This window comes from Xenopus tropicalis, chromosome 2 (genome assembly GCF_000004195.4).
Source record: "Xenopus tropicalis strain Nigerian chromosome 2, UCB_Xtro_10.0, whole genome shotgun sequence".
Taxonomy (NCBI): Eukaryota; Metazoa; Chordata; class Amphibia; order Anura; family Pipidae; genus Xenopus; species Xenopus tropicalis.
Window position 1 is genome coordinate 118,986,498 of NC_030678.2, and position 24,404 is coordinate 119,010,901.

Below are 24,404 nucleotides of genomic sequence, written 5' to 3' on the forward strand. Positions count from 1 at the left end.
CATAGTAGGAAATACTGTATTGTGTGTAGAAAACGTGTCCTTTGTGTTTCAAATTGCACTCTGTTTACTGCATTTGTGGTTGTAAATTACCCCTATGGAGTCCTTTTCACTCACACAAACACCTGCACACAACCACATTTTTGATACAAATAATATTGCTTTGCTCAGGGGATTATTTTAGGTTAAAATTTATTCTCTATAACAATAAGGTTAATAGTGCATCTTCCACTGCCGTTTTCCTACCTATGGAGTATCAAATGATACTGCCCCATCCTTTTGACATTTACTTTAAATGCATCTTACTCTCACTACAAAAGATTGGTGGATTTGGCATACTTGAGAATTTCTGGGTGGAAATCCACCCCATGTGTGCAGACAGACAGATTTTATTGAGCGAATGGTAATAGGCAAGGGCGGAACTGTACAATCACTGACATTTTAGTATCACAGTAGCCTTGGATACTATGCTTGTTCCAGAAATCATCCAGGCCCCTCTTAAAGGCATTGACATAATTTGCCATCCTAACATCACTAGAAAGGGCATTCCCCAACCTCACTGCCCTCACCATGAAAACCCACCTACTCTGCTTCAAATGAAAGTTCTGTCCCTCTAATCTAAAGTGGTGGCCTCTGGTGCACTGATCATTTTTATGGGAAAAAGAGAACATCCCCATCTCTCTATAATCCCAAAAAATAGGAAAAAAGCTTCAGCAGGTTTACTGCAAAACATTTATTGTGGGTAGTGGTAACACGACATGTTTCGGGTCAATACCCTTTATCAAGTGCATACTCAAGACCTATAAAGAGGTAAAATTATGTTTTCGTCCCTTGACTTTAAGCTTTTTTTATGCAAGACAGCACTTTATTTGCTTTAGTAGCCACTGAATTACACTGCCTGGAATTAGACAACTTGTTATATACAAAAATCCCCAGATCCTTTTCAATTAAGGATACCCTAAACTCGCATTTGTATTATTTCTGCCAAATGTTATAACTTTGCACAACATTGAACCTCATTTTCCATTTTGCTACCCAGTTTTACAATTTTGTCAAATCACTTTGCAAAGTGGCAGCATCCTTCCATGGTTACACAAATAGCCAAACTGGGAAAAAATCAATCAAAGTAAATTTAGATAAATATAGTAAATGATGCAGACTCAATCCTCTGGTGGCCAAAAGAGGGAAAAATTGCAATATTGAATACATTTTTTCAATATAGCATCCTTCCATGGAACTTATAGTTTTGCACAATTTGTTATCATCAGAAAATCAGCAATGTCCATCGCCATGTCATTAATAAACGAGTTAAAAAGCAAAGGACCAAGGACTGACCCCTGCGGTACTCCACTAACAACACTGGCCCAATTAAAAAATGTTACCAAGTTATACTTCAGCCAGTTCTCTATCCAAGTACAAATATTACATTCCAGGCCAAAATTCCTCAATTGTATCATTAACTTTCTGTGCGGTACTGTATCAAACGCTTTAGCAAAGTCCAAGTTGATCCACTGCCATCCCAGCATCGAGGTTCCTGCTCACTTCCTCATAGCAGGCATAAATTATGTCTAGTAAAAGTTATTTAAATATTGTATAAGCCCAATAGGATTATTTTGCCACCAATATGGATTAATGCAGCTTAGTTACCATTAAGTACAAACTACGTTTTATTATTACAGAAAAAAGGAAATCATTTTTTTTTAATTTGAATTATTTGCTATGGGAGATGGCCTTCCCGTAATTCAGAGCATCTGAAATCTGTATATTAGGTTTCCAGATAAAAGATTCTATGCCTATATTATTTTTTGCAGTTTTCTGCAGCATAATTATTAATTAAACAACTTTAAAATAAGATAATAAAAATGTATATTTGCTAAATAATTGAATGTAAGACATAGCAAGAATTTTATGGTATTGGCCTCACAAAAGTTCAATTTAGGATTTATTCACCAAATTTATATGTTTGCTAAATTATTTATAAACAGAAGTTGGCCCCAAGGAAGCTTTAAGACAAGTACAGTGTGCGCCTTCTTCCTAATACTAAAATCTTTAATGGAAACCTTTCTCTGACTAAAAGGTGCATTTCACATATATATTATTTAAAGAAAAGTTGAAATGCTGTTAAACAATCAAATCAGAAAGTATACATAGGGGCACATTTACTAACCCACGAATGGGCCGAATGCGTCCGATTGCGTTTTTTTCGTAATGATCGGTATTTTGCGATTTTTTCGGAAAATTATCGCGAGTTTTTCGTTACCAATACGATTTGTGCGAAAAAACGCGAGTTTTTCGTAGCCATTCCGAAAGTTGCGCAAAATCTGGCGATTTTTTCGTAGCGTTAAAACTTGCGCGAAAAGTTGCAATTTTTTCGTAGCGTTAAAACTTGTGCGAAACATCGCGCCTTTTAAGTTTTAACGCTACGAAAAAGGCGCAACTTTTCGCGCAAGTTTTAACGCTACGAAAAAATCGCCAGTTTTTGCGCAACTTTCGGAATGGCTACGAAAAACTCGCGTTTTTTCGCGCAAATCGTATTGGTAACGAAAAAGTCGCGATAATTTCCGAAAAGTCGTAAAGGCGCCGAAAAAATCGCAAAAAATACGAAAAAGTCGCAAAATGTTCGTTTTCCAATCGGAATTTTTCCAATTCGGATTCGAATTCGTGGGTTAGTAAATCAGCCCCTTAGCATCACATTAATATTACTGAATTATACAGAAGATAGCATGTTAATGCGATAATTATGTTCATGGTATTTCATAGAATTATGGATTTAGACAATTTTAAGATACTGTTTTACCAATTTAATATAGGAAGTGACTAACAAACTGACTTTAGGAATTGGATAAAATAAACAAAATATAGACTGCAGGGAAATTTAGATGTAAATACCTTCTGGGGCATATTTATTATTCTGTGTAAAATGAAATTTGCAACAAAAAATGTGTAAAAAGCTGTGTAAAATGTGATTTTTACACGGCAAAGCTTTGCGAATTTTGTCGCCGTTTTTTACACAGCATAATAAATCTGCCTCTAAGGGTGGGAAAGGACATTTAGGATATACATTTCTGGCAAAATGCTCACAAATCTGGGCTTCAATTCTGGCATATGTTGTGTTTTGCCAGAAATAAATGCGGCAACAGAAAAAGAAAATAGACATCATTGTTATGTGCCCTTTGCCCTCCACATCAACCAATGGGACTAGGTCCCTCCCCAGCCCTCCTCCTATCTAAGGAGCTATCCAGGGACCATGTTTGGGAGAAATTGGCATCACGGGAAGGCTTTTTTCTATGAAGAATAATTGTAGCATAGTAAAAAGCAAGGCAAAGCAAAACATGGCATTTTCACTCAATACTAGGAGTGACAGAATGAAGAACAGAAGTGACAGGTTAGGCAGTAGTTGAGGGGGAAGGCAAACTTCAAAAAAAAATCACAATATATTGTGAAAACAATCATGAGTCATGGCTTTGTCTATTTTGTTAAAAGTTCCCTCTTGAGATTGAGATTTTGCTGGGATTCGCAGCACAATTGTGGCTTGGCTTGACTGAAGTTAATGATAAATTGCTCTCTATCCCCCATATGTAATAAAAGGCACAAGGTTTGCCCAGTAGCAGTAACCAATAGCAACTAAGATGTTTGCTTTTATTCAGGTGAATTCAGTAAATTCTACCTGCTAATTGGTTGCTATGGGTTACTGCTCCTGGGGAAATGTAGTGCCTTTTATTACATAACTGCCTATGTGTCAATAGTAGCAATAATATTTTTTATACTACATTTTTCAATGCTACACAAGAATTCCAAGAGAAAAACTACAATTCATTGAATGTTTTACCATATGGTAATATTTATGCATGACCTTTTGATGGACTAATTCTGATTTATGTATTTAAATTAGTGCTGAAATCTCCACCATAGATACACAGTACAGTCATCTTCTCTAATAAGGGTGATTTTTGATATCTTTTGACAAGATCAGTTATGGTAAGCATCAGAACTTGACAGTAGACCATTCTGAAAGGTTTTAAAGTTTCGGGTAGATAAATGGAAGATAAGAGAAAGCAGACACATGTTAAATCATTTAACAGTAATAAAGACGCTGAATTACATGAACTCATACCACAAAAATTTGAACATAACAGTGTGATAATTAAAGTTTTTAAATCAGTCTTTTCACTTTAATATGTAATTTAAAAATGTTGAAAACATTTTGTGGAAAAAAAAAGATGAATATTTTGTTCATTTGTATTCCATATTAATATCTACTGAAAAACCATTTGTATCAATAGGATTGTTAAAGAGATAATTTTAGCACAAATACATTAAGATGATTTTGTATTTTTTAACCGTTATTATCGAATATTAAACGTGTTGGAAAAAAAATCATGTAAAACTCCCAAAACTCCCTGGTCCACAGAATTCTATAGAATATTCAATATATAGAATTCAATAGATCATTCAAGTAAAGTGCAGTGGTTAACTAGCGACTTATTGCAAATATATAAAGGTGAGGAAAAAAACAGCATTGAAATAGGGCAAATGTCTCCAGTTTAACACCATTTATGCAGTGCAAAATCACACATTCATACATAAGCTAGGTCAAGATTGTGTGCGAGTGTATAGCCAAGTTTAAAAGTGTTAATTTTTTGTGGGCAGATACATTGCACACATCAAATGAGTAAAGAATTGAACATGGAGGTAGATTATTCTGTTGCCAATTTTCCTTATACTCTTTTGTTCAGTGATGAGTAGTGATGGGCGAAATGTTTCGCCAGGCATGGATTTGCGGTGAATTTCCGTGTTTCGCCATTGGCGGATTGTTTCGCGAAACGGATGAAAAAATTTGGCGCAGAAAAATTCGGCGTGTGTCCAAAAATAGTCGCGGGCGACGAAATAATAGCCGCGGGCGACGAAACGATACCCCCGGGCGACGAAATAATAGCCGTGCGACTAAACAATAGCCGCGGGCGACGAAATAATAGCCGTGCGACGAAACAATAGCCGCGGGCGACAAAATAATAGCCGTGCGACGAAACAATAGCCGCGGGTGACGAAATAATAGCCGTGCGACGAAACAATAGCCGCGGGCGACGAAATAATAGCCGTGCGACGAAACAATAGCCGCGGGCGATGAAATAATAGCCGTGCGACGAAACAATAGCCACGGGCGACGAAATAATAGCCGTGCGACGAAACAATAGCCGCGAGTGACGAAACAATAGCCGCGGGTGACAATTTTGTTTTGACACGCGACATTTCCGCCGTTTCGCGAATCTTTGAAAGATTCATGAATTTTTCGGTGAAGCGAAACGGACAGATTCACTCATCCCTAGTGATGAGTGTGTGTTCTTTTTTCCCATAAAAACAACTTCAATGCACCAGAAGCCACCCCTTTAGATTAGAGGAACGGAGCTTCCATTTGAAGCAGTGTAGGTGGTTTTTCACGGTGAGGGCAGTGAGGTTGTGGAATGCCCTTCCTAGTGATGTGGTAATGGCAGATTCTGTTAATGCCTTTAAGAGGGGCCTGGATGAGTTCTTGAACAAGGATAATATCCAAGGCTATTGTGATACTAATATCTACAGTTAGTATTAGTGGTTGTATATATAGTTTATGTATGTGAGTGTATAGATTGGTAGGTATGGGTTGTGTGTGCTGGGTTTACTTGGAAGGGTTGAACTTGATGGACTTTTTTCAACCCTACGTAACTATGTAACTATGAGTGAATCTGTCCCATTTCACTTCTCAGAAAAATTGCCGAAACTGCGGAACATTTTGATGCTCGTGACTTTTTTGACATGACAGCAATGTACTTGACATGACCTTGGCTTTTTTGAAGCTACCACAACTTTTCCCTCACTCTGCGAATTTATGAGGCCACAATGGCAAAATGTTGACAAATCCATGCCTACAGAGAGATAATTGCTAATGACAAAATAATTAGTAGCAAACAACTCGTGTTAGGTATCTAGTCTGGCCTGGTACAGTTCTCCCCTGTTTATGGACTGATATCATCCCAGGTTTTGTTACCGTAATTGTCTAAGTAGGCTCAGTTCCTGTGAAATTGTATCCTGAGTTCCTTGATTGTGTTTCCAATCCTTGTTCCTGGCTTTTGCTTTTTAGCTGTCCAATAGGATTTGTCTGTCTCTTGTTTATGACACAGCCTGCTCCTGATATCCTGTTATCTGATCCAAAATTTTGCCCACATCCCCTTGTGCGTGCATAATAAACAGCTGACGTTTTCTATAATTAGCAGTTTATATAGAGTGTTCCATTAATTAATGTGCTAATTAACAGTTAGTTCATTGGGGGTCAGTGGAGTTTGCCCACCTTTCTGCCCCCATTACACTGCTCTGTCTGTCATTGTCAGAAGCTATGTAAGTTTCAACAAAAGTTTCCATAAGTTACAGATATTGCATATATAGGGGTCCAATGACTGCTCGAAAGATCATGTAGAAGACACTCATATAATTCAGTAAACTGATCCCAATATAAACAGCTGAAGTTACTGTATAATTTGAAGATGATTTCACTAAACTCGGCACCACAGAACTCCCCCCCACCCCCTGATGGAACTGTATGTGACTCACCTGTTATTACAGCCCCTAAACTCCTCTGCAGTGTTTCTCAGTTAAAGACAGTTATTTCCCAGATTTTTTAGCAGACAAAGTTTTATGATGCACATTACAGAAAAAAACTCTTATCCAGAAAAACCCAGGTCCCAGGTCTGAATAACAATTCTGAATACCTGTATTAATCACCTGTGGCACAGTCTCATTTTCCCTTTCTTTATAGCACAAATTTTGAACAAATTTTAATTTCAGCATCATTTCTGTGTTTCATTTTACAGTTCAGTTAAGAGCTAATTATCTGTACTCTGAGCCCAGGTCCCTCTCTTGCCATCTCTACCTTCATAGTTCAGTGTTTTAGCAGTTTTAGGTCTCTGGCACACGGGGAGATTAGTCGCCTGCGACAAATCTCCCTTGTCACGGTCGACTAATCTCCCCGAACTACCATCCCACTGGCGAACATGTAAGTCGCCGGTGGGATGGTACACGCTGCGCAGGCAATTTCGGCAAATCGGCGAAGTTGCCTCGCAAGGCATTTTAGGCGATTTGCTGAAATCGTGCCGCCGCATGTGCCATCCCACCGGCAACTTACATTTTCGCCGGTGGGATGGCAACTCGGGGAGATTAGTCGCCCACGAACAGGGAGATTTGTCTCGGGCGACTAATCTCCCCGTGTGCCAGAGACCTTAAGGCCCCCAAACTCCTTGGCTGCAATGATAACTAGTCTTTACTCCCTTCCCTACCATGTGCCAGACTGTGCTCCTTTCCACTACTTAATATTCCAGAGAATGCGACATAGGGAGTGGTACATAGGGGGGAATTTTATATGAGATAATGGCACATAATGAGAAGGCAAAAAAAGAAAAGTTGTGCTCAACCACTAAATTTTAATCCATTAGGCGGGGGTGCAATGAGGTTGTGAATATGAGAATGGCAGAGGCAGGAAAAAGGGGAATGAGAGATCGGCACATGGTAGTTACACAGTTAAGTTGAAGGGTTGAAAAAAGTTCAACCCCCCCCCAAGTGAACCTAGCACACACAAACCTATACTGACCTATCTATACTATCACATACATAAACCATATATACCAACATCAATACTAACTGTAGATTTTATTATCACAATAGCCTTGGATACTATGCTTGTTCAAGAAATCATCCAGGCCCCTTTTAAAGGCATTAACAGAATCTGCCATTACAACATCACTCGGAAGGGCATTCCCCAATCTCACTGCACTGACAGTGAAAAGCCACCTACGCTGCTTATTTAAAGAGGTGGCCTCTGGAATGCTGATTCTTTTTATGGGAAAAAGAACATCCCCTATCTGTCTAAAACCCCTCTAATGTACTTTTACAGAGTAATCATGTCCCCTCCCAAGCGCCTTTTTTTCCATAGAAAACAACCCCAACCCCAACCTTGACAGTCTAACCTCATAGTTTAAATCTTCCATCCCCTTTACCAGTTTAGTTGCACGTCTCTGCACTCTCTCCAGCTCATTAATATCCTTCTTAAGGACTAGAGGCCAAAACTGCACTGTATGCTTAAGGTGAGGCCTTACCAGAGACCTATAATTATGTTTTCATCCCTTGAGTCAGTGCCATTTTTTATACAAGACAGCACTTTATTTGCTTTAGTAGCCACAGAATGACACTGTAACCTGCTGCTAACCGGCCTCCCTAATTCCCATCTTTCTCCCCTACAGTCTATATTAAACACCGCTGCCAGAATTCTCCTCCTCTCATCCAGGAGAGTTCAGGCCCTTCCCCTGATAAAGGCCTTATCATGGCTTCCTGTTAAACAAAGAATAGTTTACAAACTCCTTCTCTTAACCTTCAAAGCCCTCCATTCCTCTGCTCCTCACTACATCTCTTCCCTGGTGTCTCCGTACGTTCCTGGCCAACTCCTTCGTTCTTCGCAGAGCAACCGTTTGGTTGCGCCCCCCACTACTACTGCTGTTTCCCGCCTTAAACCCTTCTGCCTTGCTGCCCCTTACATTTCGAATTCCCTCCCTGATGTCCTCCAGAGAGAATCCTCCCTCAGTCTTTTTAAAACTAAATTTAAAGACTACCTTTTGGAGCACTCGCCCAGCACCTGATCTGGAAACTGGCACTTATACTGTAATGTCACTCACTGTGACCTATAGCACTTATATTTGCCTATTTGTGTCTGTTAGTTACCCCTCCCATATAGATTGTAAGCTCTACGGGGCAGGGACCTCCTTCATCTTGTGTTTCTGACTCTTATTGCAACTGCACTTTGTATTTATTTGTATTTATTGTTGTACTTTGTATTTATCCATTATCTTTAACCCCCCTGTCTGTATTAAGGAATTCTACTGTACAGCGCTGCGTACATAAGTAGCGCTTTATAAATAAAGATATACATACATACATACATACACTGCCTGGAATTAGACAACATGTTATCTACAACAAATCTCCAGACCCTTCTTAATTAATACACTATCAATTAGTGTATACCTCACATATATATTATTTTTTACTTCATTTTCCAGTTTGCTGCCCAGTTTTCCAGTTTAGTCAAATCACTCTGCAAAGTGGCAGCATCCTGCATGAAACTTATAGTTTTGCACAATTTCGTATCGTCAGCAAAAAGAGAAACAGTACTTTTAAAGCCCACCTCCAGGTCATTAATAAACAAGTTAAAAAGCAAAGGACCATGGACTGACCCCTGCGGTACTCAACTAACAACACTGGCCCAATTAGAAAATTTTACCAATTTATCCTTCAGCCAGTTCTCTATCCAAGTACAAATATTATGTTCCAGGCCAATATTCCTCAATTTTATCATAAACTTTCTGTGCAGTACTGTATCAAAATGCTTACCTTCTCATAACAGGCAATTCAATTATGTCTGGTAAAAGTTATTTAAATATCACATAAGCCCAATAGAATTGTTTTGCCAATATGGATTAATGCAGCTTAGTTACCATTAAGTTAAAAAAGTTAAAAAGCAAACCAAAGTACCAAGGACTGACCCCTGCGGTACTCCACTAACAACACTGGCCCAATTAGAAAATGTTCCAATTACCACCACTCTTTGTAGTTTATCCTTCAGCCAGTTCTTTAGTGACAGGAAAAAGGAATAGTGGCACATGGTTTATTAATGATAACATGATACCCGACAAGATTTGGTGATTTGGTGACAGTTCTGCTGATAAACTCTAGTATACCATGCAAAGCAGCTCACATAGCATGGTTGTGATAATATGCAAAGGCATATATGTGCATATATAATTTATATGTGTAATGGCACCACCAGTGGCTAGTGAACTCCCATTAATAAGAGTAATAGCATATCTAGCATTTTGTTTGGGGTGATTTTTCTGGTAAAAATCACAGAAACAAAATACATGTCAGACGAAGGGCTGAAAGTTGGGCACAATGAGCTGTACAATGAGGGGCACAAGGCTTGAGTCAGATTTTTTTTTAAACTTGAATTTGAGCATGCAAAGTTAAGGGAGTGTCAGTTTGCAGGAACTGGGTGAGTTGTTGTTGCTCCATTTCTCAGTTCTATTTAAAGCATAAGGAAAGTGAAAATCTATTAAGCACACCATTAAATAGTACTACTATTGCTGTGTAAAAATGCTATATTCCTGGCTTGCCTACTGAAAGATTTACAGAGATACACATACTAGAACTTACATACTTGTTTCAGTGAACGGCGCCACCATCTTGTCCAGCGTGTCTGTATGGGCTGAAAAGCACAAGCCAGCCCCCCCTCCACTCCCCGCTCCTGTCACAAAGATTCCGCAGCTCCCCGCTCCTGCCACAAACCCCCCCAAGCTCCACAAACCCCCTCCCACTCCTGCCACAAACCCTCCACCGCTCGCAGCACCTGCCCCCCCCCCTGCTTGTCACAGAGTTCGGCGATGCTGCGTCGCCATGGCAACCGGACGCTCCTGCCCTGTGCGCATGCGCCGCCTGCAGTAACAAGTTGCCAAGTCTTGAAGGAACGATGCATTATGGGAATCTTCTCTACCCAGCTCAGTGTTATTTTTAAGGGCGCTATTGAGAGAACTGAAGGTATGCCTGCAGCTTGAGATTAACTCTTTATTAGCCTTTCCTTCTCCTTTAAGATATTATAAGAATGAGAAATTGTAATAAACAAGGATTTTTTATTAACAAAGTTATAATAATAAATATGTTTAACTCTTGTCATATTTTTTTCATAGGATGGAAACTGATCAGGACATTGGTCTCACAGGACTTAATTAGTAATGAGCTAATCTGTCGCTTAATTTGTGATAAACAAAACCAAAACCACCCACATGGTGGTTCTAGCTATTTGTCTCCAGTCATATAATTCATAGGTTGCACCGCCTCCCTCATGGTTGCATTTCTTGGGAAAAAGTGTCTGCTGACCTGGGAATTGGTCTCAGTTGCAGGCTCAGTCAGTGTGGGTTTTTTCTGGGTACTCTTTTTTCCTCCTACACTCTAAAATCATAAAGACATGATAGTTGGGCCCTGATAAAACTGACCCTAATGTGTGTTAATGTGATTGGAACCTGAACTGCCCCAGGGACTGGTGAGAAAGTCAAGCAGTTTCTAAAAAGTGCTGTGTACATTTGTTGGTGCTGTATAAATAAGGGATAATAATAAGTAACTATTAATATGTGTCTAACACTGCATAGACATATTATACACACTGTACCATCTGAATTTTGGTGCCAAAACAATGTAATCAGGATGCCATTATTATATAATTTACCTTGATGAATATGTAAACTGTGGCCCCATAGTGAGCAAATGTAGTGAATATAGCATATTTTAGGAACTCCTATATCCCAACATCCAAGTACCAAAGTTAAAAACATCTTACTTGTTTAATAAATGTTAGCATTCAAATATGCCAGGGCAGGACAGGAGAATCATAAAGAACAAAAACAGGGCACTGCCAAACGCATCCAGTGCCGTATAGAAGCACAACATACCAACAGAAGCACACCATACCAACTTTGCAGCGGTTGTCATGGCAATGTGTGTCCCAGTATGCCTCAAGAGGAAGTGGCTATAACTGTACAGTCAGTGAATGCTGCCGGGCCATTACATGTTGGCAGTCACTGGAATAGGCAACTGTGTCCCAATATATAAGCCTTTAAAAGGCTCTAAGTTTAAACAAGTGAATAGCCTGTTTCTTTACCAAAGTCCTTGTGGGCGAACTGTGTCCCTGTCATAGCTATGTATGGGAGCCTGGAGAATTATGTTTCCAATACTTTTACGTTGAAGTCTCTTCTATCTGTGCCACATCTCATAACAATTATTCACCACAGACTTTACAGACACTACCTCATTCGAGACCCCCCCAAAAAAACTGTCCAATAACCCTGTCATACTGCTAGCAAGCACCAAACTGGTTGGCCACAGCAGCATCAAAATATAATATGTATTTACAAAAAACAGTCTAATGGGAGTGTTAAATTAAGTCCTTTAGGTACCACAGTCTGTAAGCAATAAATCTATCATGATTCGCATTGTAACAACAATTTATTTCTACCCCCCCATCTTTTTTCTTTTTGCAAAAGTTCAGCGGAATTTTGCGGTTGTGTATCACTAATGACCATATAAAGGCACAAGGCTAAAGGAAGAATGCTTTTATACAGGTCATGGAATTCCAAAGTGACTTCTAATATCCTTATATTTAACAACAGTCAGGACATTATTTTTCTATATAAAAAATAGAATACTGAAGTTCAAATAATAGTATCAGCTGTTTTTTATTTGGTCTTCATTTACACTGATAATGTCATAATTAATAAATATGTAAGTCTGAAACATTAAGCTAAAATTGGTGGGGCTTCACTGTGATGTCACAATTAGTTTATCTGTAAGGGGCAGGGCTTAACTGTGATGTCACAATCAGAGTTGACTTAATATCTCAAAACACCAAACACCTTATCATTGCTGTCTTGTACAGGAGAGGTAAGGACCTTAGCAAAGTCTAAAAAAGGAATAGCATACATACAATTCTATGTACATTTTGCTGGGTAAATTAACTAAATGTTGATTTGATTTTTTACATTATCCTCCACAAAGCTTTATATTACTAATGATTTCATTACTGCATCAAAGGGGTAGTTCATCTTTAAATTAACTTTTAGGGGCTGATTTACTAACCCACGAATCCGACCCGAATTGGAAAAGTTCCGACTTGAAAACGAACATTTTGCGACTTTTTCGTATGTTTTGCGATTTTTTCGGATTCTTTACGAATTTTTCGTTACCAATACGATTTTTGCGTAAAAACGCGAGTTTTTCGTATCCATTACGAAAGTTGTGTAAAAAGTTGCGCATTTTTCGTAGCGTTAAAACTTACGCGAAAAGTTGCGCATTTTTCGTAGCGTTAAAACTTAAAAAACGCAATCGGACTCCATTCGACCCGTTCGTGGGTAAGTAAATCAGCCCCTTAGTATGATGTAGGCATTGATATTCTAAGAAAATTTGCAATTGGTCTTCGCTTTTTGTTTTCATGCTTTTTCAGTTATTTAGCTTTTTGTCTGGCAGCTATCCATTTGGTATTTTAGCAGCTATCTGGTTGCTTGGGTCTTATTTACCCTAGCAAACAGGCAGTGGTTTAAATGAGACAAGGGAATATGAATAGTAAAGGGCCTGCATAGAAAGATATGTATTAAAAAGTAACAATAATGAAAAAAATTTGACCAACATTTGAAAGCTGAAAAGAGGCAGAAGAGAAAGGCAAAAAAATTCAAAAACTAAATAATGAAAACCAATTTTAAAGTTGCTAGGAATAAGGCATTCTATAACATACTAAAAGTAAACTTACAGGTGAACTACCCCTTTAAAAAAGAGAGAAGAAATGTAATTATAAACTTTGTTTACATAAGCAATAATGATACTTTTGTTATAAAATATAAGGATATTAGAAGTCACCAAGGCATGACCATATTAAAGTGCTAGGCTGCTTTTATACAGGTCATGGAATTCCAAAGTGACTTCTAATATCCTCATATTTAACAACAGGCAGGCCATTATTCTGTGTTCTTGATTTACACTGATAATGTCATAATGAGCATATCTGTAAGCAGTGTGCCCCTAGTGTCAGGCCTAAAACTAGTTGTACAATGAACAAAGTAAACTTCATAACTTAAACACACTAAATACAGGATCATTTCTGTCTTGTATAGGAGAGTTAGGCTCATTAGGAAAATCTGATAGGGAACATATGAGTAAACTGTATCTACCTTGTCTGGAGTAAACACAAAATTTAGTTTGGCTTTATGTTTTTCCTTACAGATTTTCAAGGTTCTACTCATCTACTCATTCTACTTGTTTCTACTCGTTTCTGCAAGGAAAATGTTTAGAAACATGTTTGGATGCTGTCGGAAGGTAAGTCTGCTAAATATAAGAGGTGTGTTCTGTTGGGTAGAGTGGTGGGAAATTAAAGTACAGAGTGCATAACATATGGGATAGATTGATGGCCCTAGAAGGAGAGAACCTTGTAACACTTCTTTCTCCTTTTGGAATTATGGAGGGCAATAATAATTATTTGATTTAGAATTTTCCTCTCACTAACAAGTGCCTAAATGAATTATCATTATGTGAGAGTAAAAGGAATTATTGTATAGCAAAGTTGACAGCTATCCTTTCCATGACAGGTTTGTAACAACATAGCTGCCAATGTATATTGATTTTATTTATATTTGTCCATTATTAAAACCAACATTTGCATTTGAGTCAGTTTTAAGTATGTTGTAGACAGTTATCTTACTTTATTACCTATATTAAATGTTTTTATGCTTTTATCCAAAACAGAGATCAAAACCTGAAATTCTTTTTGAAGTAAGTACATAACTTCATAACTTCTTTTCAGTATGCATGAGATGACTCTGATTACTTTACTTTCATTCCATGATCCACTAAAAGCTAATATGTGGCAAAGTTGCACCAGTGCAGTGCAGTTATTGCCACTGGTACAATTTACCACTTATTTATATAAATCATTTGCCCTGTTTTTTTTAGGAATTTTACTTTCTAATATAACTTCATATTATTTCCTATTGCTTGATTACTTTGCTTTATATTTTGCTTTTATAATTTTTTTTTTTTATATTTCTAGGATTTCACTGAAAAATTACAGCTGGAACACCAGCTTGGCCGAGGAGCATTTGGCCGCGTGCACAAGGTAAACTACCAGTAGATTCTAACACAAATATAGCAGATAATAACTAATTTAAACTGCTAGTTTACCTTAGAAATAATTTGTAAGCATTGTGTAGACAGTAATATTACAGTTACAGTTTGCAATTGGTCTTTTTTAAATTCATTTGTTTTGTTCTGCAGTTCCTAATTTAGAATTTTGGCAGCTATTTAGTTCTAATGAACCCTAGGAAATATGCAGTTTTTAAATTTTAGGCTGGAAAATGTACAGAAGGGGTCTTAAATAATATGTGCTGTTTATTAACAATAGCATTATAGGCGTTTCAAAAGCAAAATTCTATAATTTTCTGTAAGGCACATGCACCCATTTATTAATAAGAAGTGTCTGTAATTCACAATACTTGAAAGTCCTTTAAGTTCAGGCCTGCAAACATCCCCAGTGAACTTACATGGCCACTGACCGTGTTTCTCCTGCTTATTCTGGCCGCTAATGATTCCCCTGATAATGTTAATACAGACATATACATTTAACATGCGCACTGTGTGACATGGCCGCTTTAACATTATCAGGGGAATAAAAAGCACCCGGGACAAGCAGGAGAACGCACAGCCAGTTGCTGTCCAAGCTAACTGGGATGTGTGCAGACAAGAAGTTAATGGAAACTTCATCCTAAAAAATGATTGGGAATTTTTAATTGATGTACTGTATATTGCAAAATAGCTGCATATGCCATATGGAAGGCAAATCTAAATTAAATAATTTGGCCTTTAGAACCACTTTAAAATTATAGTTTCACAGACACCACTTTTATAACCAGCCAGATAATGTAATAATTGTGCAACAAGCATTGCTCTGAATACTGTCTCATATATTATTTGTGTTGTGCTATAAAAAGCTAGCCTGTTATTATAGAAAATTATATATAGATGGGAGCTATAGGGGGATGGATTAAACATGTATTTAAAATAGGCCAGTTTCAAATATTAACAAAAATTCTCTATTTGCTCTTACAGGGTCGCAATCTTATAACCAACAATGTTGTGGCCGTTAAAGTGTTGGATATTGACGAGGTAATATATCTTTTTTCTTAAATAATTAACATAAATGCATTCATATTTTGGAATAATTTAATCATTTTGACTATACACAAAAGAAACTGCATCGTATTTACTAGTGTTTTTGTTTACCAGGAGGAGGTCAAAATAGAGGATGTCAGCAATGAGGCTGGTATCCTAAAGAAAGTTTCGGATCATGAAAACATAGCTTCATTTTATGGAGCTTATATTCGAGATTACTCCATAGTGAGGCGTGTAATGGTAAGTATATGTTTCTTGTACAGATATATAGGGCAGGTATAGGTTGACTGCTCTTACCCTGCTATTGTGCAAATATAGTTGTTGGCTATATGAGTATGAAAGAACATGAAGTACAGCTCTTGTGTTCTACTGAGCACTAAATAAAAATACAATAGAAATCACATTTTTCTTTTTTCTTGCAGATTGAAATGGAATATTGTGGAGGTGGCACAGTCGATAATCTGCTTGAACGATCTGTACGCAGATGTCTTCCCGAATTCTGTATTGCCTACATTTGCCGGGAAGTCTTAAAAGTACGTCAGGCTTAACTTATTCAAACGTGTTCAAAGTATTTGCTTAAGCATGTTTATATTTATAGATTCACCGTGCAACTATTGCTGTTTTATTCCTGTTTTTTTTGCTGTCTCTCTTCTAGGGGCTGGCATATGTCCATAAAAAACGGATAATGCACCGGGATATTAAGGCCCTTAATATTGCAGTAACGGAAGACGCCGGAATCCGTTTAAGTGAGTGAAAAAATAATATAGCATATGAAAATGATATCAAATAATTCTTGGGATTGCCACCTGGCTGGGATTTTAATAGTTTAGCTAAAAATTATTCTCAACACCAATATGATTAATGAGACAGATGACAAACACTGTAATTTTTGTGTTGTTTTTTTTTTAATGGTGGAAATTCTGGCTCGTGACCATTAAAGGGTGTCTATAAACTTTCATATTTTTATAGTATTCTGTTTACTACAGAACAATACCTTTCCTAACAAATGTTACAAAACTTTGATTAAAACTGTAACACCCTTTGATGATGTCGAGCCATGTCTTGGCCAGATTCTAGCCTGTATGGGTTTTTAACACAATAGAATGCCTATTGGTTCTGACCAGCCTGTTTGAGGCTTCAAAAGAATATAAAAAAAAGTATGAGGGACACATTTAAAATGTACATAGGCGACACCTCCTTTAATTTTATGCTCATCACCCATTGTGTTATGTCTTTTAATTTGATATTAGTATATCCACTCTACCCTTACTAATGCAGTTTATATTGTTGATTTTCAGTTGATTTTGGGCTTGCAAAAAAACTAAAAAGACTGGGCACTTGTAAAGAACCACGTGGAACACCTCACTGGACAGCACCTGAGGTGTGGGCACTGAGGCCTTATGGTTTCAAGGTAAGAATTTACCTTAAGCAAGTATTTCTGAGTAAATGTCCCCCTGTCACTTCTCTGTGTGCTTTAGGCTGATGTCAGACGTGGTGTTTTCTTGGCAAGCCGAAAAACGCTTGCCGAGAATACGTCCTGCTACTGTAAATGCGTCCTACCTGTGCCTGCACCCGAATGAATGGAATAAGCTTGGGTGCAGGCACATGTAGCCAAAATACTCATAAAAACGAGAGAGAATGCAAAGTCTCATGTTTTTATGTGTATTTTGGCTACATGTGCCTGCACCCAAGTGTATTCCATTCATTCGGGTGCAGGCACAGGTAGGAGGCAGATGGCGCTATTTTCGGCAAGCGCTTTTCCGCTAGACACCTCGTCTGGCATTAGCCTTACATCTTTCTGATTAAATAACTTCACTGGTGTGACAGACAGATAGGGGTGTTTTGACCTCCACTGGCTGCAAGACAACAGCTGTACCCCTTGGCTTAAAAATAAAATGAAACACACAAACATTTGTATTAGCTGTCAGTTACATGACTCATGTAACATACACAAATGATAAATAGCAGTTAAAGTTAAAAAAATACATATATCTATGGTTTTCAGTCGTTACGTCAAATACGTCCTACCTAGCATCTTTTTATTAAAACTGTTTTGATTGTAACATGAATAATCATAATAATATACAAGTGAGTATAAATAGGCTACACTGACAAATATTTACCTTTTTTTATTTACAGTGCGACATATGGTCCTTGGGCATTACTGCTATTGAGATGGCAGAAGGAAAGTGCCGTGAGTATATCTTAATCTTTGTTTCTGTGTAATGTTATACTTATTTGGGGTTTTGAACAAACACATATAGATATTCGTTAGATTAATAATGTGTTGAATGAGACAAGTCCTTAATTGCTGATAAGCCTAGCTCTCCCCCACTCTAGGGGAAGTAAGAATGCAACATGAGGCTTGGGGGGGACAAATTAGTGTTATTATTAAATATGACCTAGATTTATTTGAACCAGTTCACGTCATAGACAATATGTATTTAATTTAAGAGACAATTTAAAAGATATTAAGGTGGACATTTATGATTGTTCAAGTCTTTTAGCTTGAGCAATCATAAAATCGCTTCTAAATAGAGATTTTGTTGAGGATTTACTCACTAGTAAATTATTTTACTATTTTTAAGCAGTGTTATATATATATCTACCACTTTGAATATATATATTTCTGAAATGTATATTTTTTATACCCTTTAGCATTGAGCTACTTGCCACAAATAATGATTAAGAAAACAATCCTTGATAAGGATCCTCCAACTCTGGATAAACCGCACAAGTGGTAAGTTATCCACATTCCATTTGATTTTAGTCATCTATTTCTGAGTCAGTGCTAAGTATGTATAAGTACTAGTGATGGGCGAATTTTTTCGCCAGGCATAGATTTGCTGCAAATTTTCAATACTACAGCAAAAATGTTGCGCAACAAAAATTCCCCAAGTGAGGAAAAGTTAAAGAAACTGCATCACAAAAGTCACAGTTGCATAAAAAAAAGTTGAGCGCAACAAAAAAGTCATGCGGTAGCCACATTTTGCAAATTTCTCACCGTTTTACGACATTTTCAGCAGTTTTGCAAATTTGTTGGCAAAACGGGACAGATTTGCTCATCACTAATAAGTGCTAGTAAGAACAATATGCACCACATTTACTAAACTGGAAATTCTCCACAATATTAAACAAAAATCTACAAAAATAAATTAGCATATATATATATATTATTTTAAACAGTTAAGATTTATGACATAGCTGTAGCTTTTCATTGAAAAATCTGGCAAAATCTTTCCTGTCACTCCTTCACATGCAAGCATGCATGCATATACACACACACACATATATATATACATATAATGAATAATGTTCCCCCTATTGTAAAATATTGGGATATTATAAGTCACCGAGGAGTCATGGAACCTCGAGGTGACTTCTAAAATCCACGTATTTTACAACAGTTTGTACTTTAAATTATTATAATAAACAAGTTTGAGTGAGTCATGTGACAGAAATTACATCTGTAAGCTGATAATTGATGACGTCACTAAGCACCATTAATAAGGATACAATTTACAGTTTGGTCCCATAGGGAAATTACCAAACTGTATATTTTATATATATATATAGGAAATTTTATCAAAAAAAGTTACTCATTTTATTGGATCGATGTTTATATATATGTGCAGTTATATACTCATTATTATATTTTTTTTTTTTCTCTAAATCACTACTCTGTAAATTCTTTTTTTTTTTAGGTCTGCGGATTTTAACTCCTTCATTAAAGTCTGTCTAATGAAGGATCCTAAACACAGACCAACTGCAAAATACCTGCTTAAAAATCATCCTTTTATAACAGACCTACAAAATGAAGTGCAGGCCAGAGAATACATTCAAGATTTAATAGGAAATAGAAATAAGGAAGGTAAGGAAGTTTTAGGTTTTTGATATGCTCTAGTGGAGAAATGTAATATATATCGCTAACAGAAGAAAATGGTCGGAGTGGGACAAAACTTTAGCTTTGCAACAAATTTTATGTGACAAAAAACTACCATTTGGGAAGCCATTGCATGTCTTGCGACAGTACGTTTGCAATTGCATTTTTTTTTTTTGCTTGCGCAAGTGTGCAGTTTATGTAATTAAATGCCTTATCCTATTTTCAAGTTAAGATATACGCTATCATCAAGCAGGTGTTAAACATCCAAAATGTAGTAAATATTTAGTGAACAGTATTACATTGAGAGCTGCACTTAACATTCGCAAAAACAAACAGCGCTTACACTTTTTATTATAATCTCCCTATGTGTTTTATCTGTAGAATTAGTAAAAGACAGGAATATATTAATATTATGTTAATATAGTCATAAGTATTATGAAATCAGGCATAATTAAACACAGATATTTACATTCTTATTGGTTATTTCATTCTCTTTGCAGTAGAATGGAAAACTGAAAAATCTGAAAAAAAATCACTTAGTTCAAAAATAGACCTATCAAAAATGGAAAAACTTGTCAGCGAAGGCCCAGAAGAGGATACAACTATTAATAAGGCCTTGGACACAGCACTAGAAGATGCCCTATCTAATGCTGAAAAAGTTGATTCAGAAGTTAAAACGGCAATATCTGAAATAGGATCAACAAATGAGGCAGTGCTGTATGTTGCTCAGGAGTTGTCCCCTCAAGATGAAGTGGGCTTGACCCATGCTGAGGAGGAACAGAACCCAGTAAGCAATAGAGACACGTGTGATTCTGAGACGGTTTCACATGCCAGAGACTCAACTGCGCCCCAAGAGGCCCCAGTTCAGTCCAGTGAAGGAACCCCAGGATTAGAAGAAAGCCAAACTACAGATAAGTGCACAGACAATACACTTAGCATTTTTGTCTTTTTAATCTATCTTCTTATATACGCAATAGCTTTGGCAATCTATTATGAAATACAGTGAGAATGTCATACTTTTGTTTTTATTATGGACCTCACTGTACAGAATTGCCTTATTGTTATGAAGGAAGAAGAGTAAAATAAGGAGGGAGGAGGAGGACAGTTTTCCCTAGCTGCTGTGGGGAAACTGCAGATTTGATTATTATACAATATAGGAACAATGTAGGTCGATTTGTTTTTCCTGCACTGGAAAGCAAGTACAAGAGGAGGAAGGAGGCACATTTCATTAGCTGCCAACATTCTGAATATATAAGTCTGCAGCTTTGTTTTCCTACATTGTGAAAAAAAAGGAGGAAGGAGGCCCATCTTATTCAGAAGATGGAAGACAGTGGCTTTAATTTTTTGCAAATGTTTTTCTACATTGTGAGATAGGCAAAAAAGGAGGAAGGAGGCCCATCTTATTCAGAAGATGGAAGACAGCGGCTTTAATTTTTTGCAAATGTTTTTTCTACATTGTGAGATAGGCAAAAAAGGAGGAAGGAGGCCCATCTTATTCAGAAGATGGAATACAGCAGTTTTAATTCTTTGCAAATGTTTTTCTACATTGTGAGATATTTCAGAGTAGGGTGATTTCAAAAGAGGATAGACCAGAGTGCAATGGAGAGGACACAGAAAGGTAGAGAAGAGGACAGACCAGACCTAAGGATAAGCAGAATAAGTAGAACAGGATGGATGACAGAAGGATGGAATGTAATCACAAGAGGAGGAAGGAGGCATATTTCCTGTAGCTTAGTTGACGCACGAAACCGTATGGCAAAAACTTTGATTTAACTCCGCAGTGTTCAGGTTCTCTCTGTCGGACCGTGAAGACCGGTTCCGGCAGGGCTTTCCTGTTCACTAAAGAGTGTGATCGCTCATGTTTAAAGTGCAAAAGTATATTGTATGAAAATGTTACATCATAGTCTTACTGTACACATAAAATCGAGATTTCAAGCCCAGCCAGGCTCTTTCTCTAGGCATGTGAGCAGTGACTCCATGTACATAATACAAACAGAACTATTTATAGTAAAAGGAGGGGAAATGACAACAACATTTATCATATAAGCCTGCTATATATATACAACATATAGTAACACATTGCAAAAAACCGTTGACACTGTTACCCACTCAAACTCTCAACTAAGTATCATAAGAATAAATATAAATTGTAATCCTTGTTAAATCCACTAGGATGTAGGGAATTTAGTCTTTTAATCCACTTTATCTTTATCTCCCTTTGTTTGAGTCTCAACTGCCGATCCCCTCCCCTTCTCAATGGGGGCACCGCTTCCAACACATAGTATCTTAGCTGATGGAATGGAGTGGATATAGAAGGTGAGACGCGAGACTAAAACAAGAGGAGGAAAGGAGCATATTTCAAAGTAGGATGAGCAAGAGAAGAACAGGACAGACCACTGTGAAGGGGAAGACGTTGAAGAGGATGGACCAAAGTGGAATGGAGTGAATATAGAAGGTCTCAGACTCAGAAGAACATTTTTGCTTTACACATGTTTCCTTTGCTTTAGTAATAAAAAAAATCTTTTGAATGTTCATTTTTGCAAGTTAGTTAATTAGATTACAGTGCACAGATAATCACCCTGCATACTATACTCCTAGTTATAAATCAGTCACAAAAAAGGTTGAAAAGAGTGAGTTGTATATTGGTAATTTAATAATCTACATTACAAAGACCAAACAGGAAGCTCGAAAATTTCCATTGTTCTGTTAAGTACAAGAAATAGCAAAAACTAAAAAAAAATTTATTAAACAAAAAGACCTATTCATTGAACTCAATTTGTACAAGAGGTTAGGCTTCCCTTTTAATGTCCTTATTATACTGTTGTGGTTGAGTATTAACAAACACTTAAGATGAGAACTACACTGCCATTGATGGAAAATGTTCTTCTAATGAAAAAATTGTGACAACAGAGCAGTACCAATCATGAGACTCCTCAGAGTTGCCACAGTGCATCCTTTTTCAAAAGGTTTAATTCTGAAATCAACAAAAAATTCACAAGAGATATAGGGCCTGATTCACTAAAGAGCGATAAAAATTATCGCACGCTTTTTTGCGTTAAATAAGTCGTGATAATTAGCGCGTAATTCACCATAGTATTATCGCGTGGGTTAAGTCGCCTTTTTTACATGTGGAATTTTTCGCACTAGTTTTAACGCATGCGTTAATTTCCACGCTGAAAAGAATACGATCGCATGATTCACTATAACTTAGGCGCGCTAAATATCGCATTCGGCTATGCGAAAATTAACACCTACTACAGGCAGGCGAAAAATTATAGAAAAGTACAGTAAATGAGTTTTTGGCAATAAAATATGGACTTACAGTGTTATTTATTGAAGTATGTGTCTTTTTACTCAATTTTACGAAAGTCTTGGCATGTAAGGAATTTCGCTACTAATATACAGTACTATAGCGGTTAATATTTAGTCGCGATAATATACAGTACTATAGCGGTGAATATTTTTTCGCGATAATATACAGTACTATAGCAGTTATTATTTAGTCGCCATAATATACAGTACTATAGCGGTTAATATTTAGTCGCGCAAAATACATTACTATGTATATTTTGGCGATTTTTTTTTTTTTTGTTAAATTAAGTTTTTATTTTTCTACTTTTGAACTGAGTAATGTCTAATTATTTTTCCTATGCTATATGGGTTAAATTTTTGCAAATATTCTGCCAACAATTTTGTCTTTAGTCCATTTTGCTGAATAGTAAAACTTGCGTTAATTAGTACGTAGCGTAGTTCTGCCCTATATAACTGCCAATCAAATGTTTTGTTGCCAGAATAATTGCAATATTATATTTGTCCCCGTTTAATAAAGTGCCCATAAAATCTTTGCCATTTATTCTGTGTCTAAAACAGGGTCAGACTGGGGGGTGCAGGGCCCACCGGGGCTCCCGCCCCAGGGGCCCTGCAGGTGCCCCAGCCGTGTCCCCTAACCCCCCCAGGGGCCCCCCTAACCCCCCCGCAGGGCCCCCGCCTGACGTCCTCCCCGAGCGCGTATAAATTGAACGCATCAGGGGAGGAACAGTCAGTAGGGGGAGCTCCGGCAAAGGTCAGACTGGGCCGCTGGGGCCCACTAGGGCCGGGGCCCACCGGGATTTTTCCCGGTGTCCCAGCGGCCCAGTCCGACCCTGGTCTAAAATCTCCCACTTAATTTAAGCCACTTTAGCAAACGGACCCCTAAGTATTTGGCTAAATATTCTTAAATGCCCCCCCCCCATTTTATTATCTCTAGCACTTCTTTTTTTTTTTCTTACTTATATTTTTCTTGGTTTTTGGGGGGTTTTTTTTGCAAATAAACATTTATACAGCACATCTCTAGCACTCTGTGCTCTCCCAGGGCAAAATGTCGGCAGTTTTATGCTGCCGATTGTCGCGTGCGTAATGTCGCGACAATTAGCGAATGCGATAAATAGCACGCATGCGAAAAATACCGCGCACGTTACTTATTGCGTCAAAAATATTGCATGAAATACCGCACGTAAAATAGCGCAAGTGTACTGATAGTGAATCGTGCGAAATAGCCATAAATAGTCATTTATGTCTGCAAGTGCAGTAGGAAACTCGCTCTTTTCCCTGCAGTCAGTTGTGCCTTAAATCACTTTCATTAAAGGCACTTGTGTAAATATTAACTCTTTACACTGCAGTATAGTTGAGTTTGAGCTGCTCAGTCCTTCCTTCCACAAGAGTGTTCAGTAACCTCTTTAAGAAATCTCTTTAACTAATGGAATAGTTA

General features: G+C 37.4%; 1 protein-coding gene and 1 long non-coding RNA gene across 2 annotated transcripts; both read left to right on the forward strand.

The window, feature by feature from the left end:
- The first annotated feature begins 14,322 nt into the window (after window positions 1-14,322).
- On the forward strand, window positions 14,323-15,769 carry LOC116408700. Its single transcript, XR_004221163.1, has 3 exons — window positions 14,323-14,379; window positions 14,657-14,722; window positions 15,712-15,769. It is a non-coding gene; the product is annotated as an uncharacterized LOC116408700 (long non-coding RNA).
- Window positions 15,770-15,893: 124 nt separating this feature from the next.
- LOC100486831 (serine/threonine-protein kinase 3) lies at window positions 15,894-20,663 on the forward strand. Its single transcript, XM_031896222.1, has 8 exons — window positions 15,894-16,014; window positions 16,197-16,307; window positions 16,430-16,520; window positions 17,073-17,185; window positions 17,914-17,968; window positions 18,433-18,514; window positions 19,479-19,645; window positions 20,158-20,663. Exons 1-8 carry the CDS (start codon window positions 16,012-16,014, stop codon window positions 20,661-20,663), a joined length of 1,128 nt encoding a protein of 375 aa, XP_031752082.1. The 5' UTR covers window positions 15,894-16,011.
- Window positions 20,664-24,404: the final 3,741 nt, after the last annotated feature.